The 4,046-nt window shown below is 32.7% G+C and overlaps 1 protein-coding gene across 1 annotated transcript; it reads left to right on the top strand.

The window, feature by feature from the left end:
* Positions 1 to 456: 456 nt before the first annotated feature.
* LOC127842983 (serine protease inhibitor Cvsi-1-like) lies at positions 457 to 2,891 on the top strand. Its single transcript, XM_052372798.1, has 3 exons — positions 457 to 623; positions 966 to 1,082; positions 2,698 to 2,891. Exons 1-3 carry the CDS (start codon positions 587 to 589, stop codon positions 2,796 to 2,798), a joined length of 255 nt encoding a protein of 84 aa, XP_052228758.1. The 5' UTR covers positions 457 to 586; the 3' UTR covers positions 2,799 to 2,891.
* The last annotated feature ends 1,155 nt before the right edge of the window (positions 2,892 to 4,046 follow it).

Below are 4,046 nucleotides of genomic sequence, written 5' to 3'. Positions count from 1 at the left end.
TTCTTTTTTTAATGTTTTCTAGCGTCGTTAACCCATGCATTAAAACAATATTGAGCAGAATTTTTTGTTTGTGTTTTTGTTAAGAAAATTGTGTTTGTGTTTTGTAATTAAAACATCGTCTTTTGAATACGTAATGCCAATATGATGTTACACTGATATATAATCAGTTCGGTGTAACAATTTTAAATAGGAATATGTTTAAATTGACTTCGTGCATATAAAACGTGTCAACGATGTACCTCATACAGCTACTAATGGCATTGATAAGAGAAATTAAGAAATGCACATTTATGCTGTAAATATGGCCGTATTCCATATTTAGCCACGTAAGAAGCATGATTTTGACATTCAGTACATGATAAGAGGGGTTTATTCATTCTGTGAGCGCGTAATTAGGAGACCAATCTGAATCATTCAAAACTACGTGACAGTGCTTTCACGATTTGTCATAAATAGAATAAATACACTTGAGACTCGCACAAAAGTATGTGTCACAGAGCCGTTAAACATCAGTATAAAAGCATTCCCTTATGTATCATAGAACAGTCTTAAAAAAGGTTCGTCGGATTCAAGAACAAACGACACCATGAACACCATTGCCTGCTTGATTGCTGTCGCCATTGGTAAATTTCTTTGAAATGCTTGTGTAATATAACATTGATTTTTTTTGTTAGTAAGTACTTTTACAATAGATTTTCGCCGTTTAAAAGCATACTGAGTGGTCTTCACAGTTGCTTCAATTTACGTTTGTTTACAAAGGGTAGATGGTTTAAATCGGACTTTATCAATTATATAAACTTGTTTATGACTAAAGAAAGTGTAAAACTCCACGCAGAGACATTTATGATTCTAAGCATAGCTCATATCAAATCATTGCTGCCGATGATGATGGGTGATGGCTATTATTATTATAAGATATCAATAAAAAAAGTAACATTAATAACGTTTAATATATATGATTTCAGTTACGATGGTGATGGCGGAGGATTGCCCAACCAACAACGTAAATGCAGAATGCACCCATATGACTTGTGCAGACGGTTTCCACAAGGAATGCATTAACAGTATTTGCACGTGCTCAAGTGAGTGTTTCACCAAATATCGCTGTTTACATGTATTTTAATACCGATACTATTCTTATAAAATATAAAACATTTAAGCAAAATTTGAAGTCTTTTGTATTTGTTCAATCTCTTTACACTAAAATACATAAATACCGTTTAAGAATACATTTAAAACCAAACATAATCATAACAATTGAGCCACAATATTGATTGGCCATTTTATATTTAACTTGATTTTAAATTTAATGTTGGTGCAATTATTTATGCAAGCAATAAAGTATCCATTATTTTGAAATATTTAAAATTGAACTTACATTTCCGAACATTCGAATTAATAGACTACCAAGCAACATCATGGACAAACATATATATGAATTATTTAAATATTTTTATTCCGCAATACCGAAATTCTATAACAAGTTATTCAGTGCATATCGTATATATAATAAGAACACTTTATATGTGGCCATTAAGAAAACTGCACAGTGTTTGCTGTCATTGCTTCGAGTGTAAAAATATTAATTGAAAATCCCCTTAAAGTATGATCAAATGATCATGGTAATAATACTAAGATAAAAATTGAAGAAATAAAACTTTTACGAATACATGTACGTGATTAAAAAAATCATCTGGTTTCAATCCTCATATTTAAAAAGCTAAAATCATCATGCGTCCTTTAATTTAACACTGGTGCAAACAATGTATTCTAATGTAGTATCATAGTTGTGCAGGATTTAGAAGTTTTATTGAAAAGTCTTTCATTTGACGAGAGGCAGCTTAATGTATCCATATCACTATTAAACTCGATAAAAATCGCATGTGTGACACTATAAGTAGTATCAAACAGTAGATGGCGAAATTCAGTGTATTCGGGACAGTAAATTTTAACACGAATTTCGTGTGTTACACCATTTGTATGAAATGGACATATTATTGTATGTACATTATCTACCTATGTCTAATTTAATATGAACGACACTTATTCTCAACTTTCTAAGTGCTGATGTCTGAATGCATTTAATTCTTGGCATAGCGTTCAGTTTAATATGTAACACATTTATGCCTAGTTTACTCTCCCATCCTCTGGGTCTACGCTGTTTAACAAGGCCTTTTTCTAGACGCTAAGCATAAATAGGTTAAATTTCACTTTCTATTATTACTTATCTGAACAACTTTTAGTATAACGACAGTTCACAAACAAGCGTCAATACATGCTTTCAAATAAGCGTTATTTTAGAGTGTCAATATCTAAAGAAACTGCAATCTGTATATTAATCGTATTTTATATTAAACCAATAGAATATTTCCTCTTCAGTGCTAAGATTTACAGTTGCCATCGGGAGCATAAAGCCATGTTTTTACTAACTCTGGATAAATCCATAATTGATCTTTTGCACCATGGTTCCGGTAACAACGTTACCCCCAAGTTGCATCCATGCCAATTAAATAACAAGCACATGGAAGCTATTTTGAACGTCCAATGTGTAGATATTACTTGTGGTAATTATGTTCACTTAAACAAGAAGCCGACAACAAACAAGCCGTTATAAAAAAGATATTAAGCGTATACGGCGTAGTGTTATGCGTTGATTTCACCTCAATCGTGTATTCGAGTTTTGATCTAACATTTCAGCCAACTCAGGATGCGTGCTACAGACCGACTGCCGTGACACCGCGGATCGAACCTGCAACAAAAAATGGCACTGCGTAGACAACAGGTGTCGCTGCTTCTGAACAACCACAGGATTCTCGTTCATAGTATAATGTGATCTTCTGTAATCGATAATGACTTAAAAAAAGTACCAGGGCTATAAAGTTTCAAGATTTGTTTGTTCTTGTTCCTTTGTTTTCGGTAAATGTTAAGATTGTAGTGTCATTGTAAGATTTCTACACTCAAATGCAACACTTACATTTTATGTATAACTGTAAACTATTTAATACATGCCGATGATCGATGTTAAAGCAACCGTGGTTACATCGAATAGTTACGCCGTAGATCATGCCGGTGAAATTGAAAATCCCATTGGTCTACTTCATATAACACAATTTATATTCATGTAGCAGAATAAGGGACTGCTTCTGTAAATAAAAGTACATTCGACCTAGTGACCTATTTTTGACAGATATAATCCTGATTCAAGTTCGGCCTATAAATTGTTCAGTTAATCATTCTAAGCAAGTTGCATCAACATTAAGTCATACAATATACCTCTAGACTGGTGAAATAAATATAAGAAAACATCTGGTAACGTAAGTTTTGGAAGCACGCGACCCATATTTACACACGGCTTCATAGCTCTAGATGGTTTCATACAGGTAGCCTCTACAATGAAAACAATGTTTAAATAAGATTTAACTTTATGACCAAGTTATTTGACGCACATAACTTATGGAAGGGAAAGACCGCCGATATTATTTATCACAAGAAACGTTGCACGTGTGGGGTATTCAGCTGATATGTTCCATGTTGCAATTATAGATTATAAATACATTTCAAATATATCCATTCAAATTAACAAGGTTTGATATTTTATGTTTCAATTTTCAACACTGTTCATTTTCACAGCGGAGACACTACAAAAGTTCATACTGTCCAATTAAAATTGTTCAATGAATCAAAAAACTAAATGCTCAAACTGTAAAATATACATTTATTTGTATTTTGAAATCGCATACACAGCGCACAAAACTAACGCTTTACAAAGGTGAATGCTAAAGACGGTATCTAGTCAATTCGGCACCTGGTTACTTCGGCATCGTAAAAAAGTGATATTTTGGCATTCGGCTTCGACCAGGTCGGCATTCATAGTTAGCCACTTCGGCACTGGTATATTATCACATATTTTAGTGACGTATAATTAGTTTGCATAGTATATGCACAAACCGCGTTTTTCAATAAAAGAAGGTGTGAAAAAAATTATGATGCGATGAATACAATAACTTAAAAATATTCATTTTATAATTGTTAAGAATATATCAAGA

The sequence above is a fragment of the Dreissena polymorpha genome, chromosome 8 (assembly GCF_020536995.1).
Source record: "Dreissena polymorpha isolate Duluth1 chromosome 8, UMN_Dpol_1.0, whole genome shotgun sequence".
NCBI classification, from domain to species: domain Eukaryota; kingdom Metazoa; phylum Mollusca; class Bivalvia; order Myida; family Dreissenidae; genus Dreissena; species Dreissena polymorpha.
Note: the sequence above shows the minus strand (reverse complement) of the source record. Positions and strands in the feature narration are given on the sequence as shown.

Coding starts and splice junctions, on each gene's coding strand:
- LOC127842983 (XM_052372798.1), top strand. CDS start 587: ATGAACACCATTGCCTGCTTGATTGCTGTCGCCATTG. Junction 624..965: donor CTTGATTGCTGTCGCCATTG/GTAAATTTCTTT, acceptor ATATGATTTCAG/TTACGATGGTGATGGCGGAG. Junction 1,083..2,697: donor CAGTATTTGCACGTGCTCAA/GTGAGTGTTTCA, acceptor CTAACATTTCAG/CCAACTCAGGATGCGTGCTA.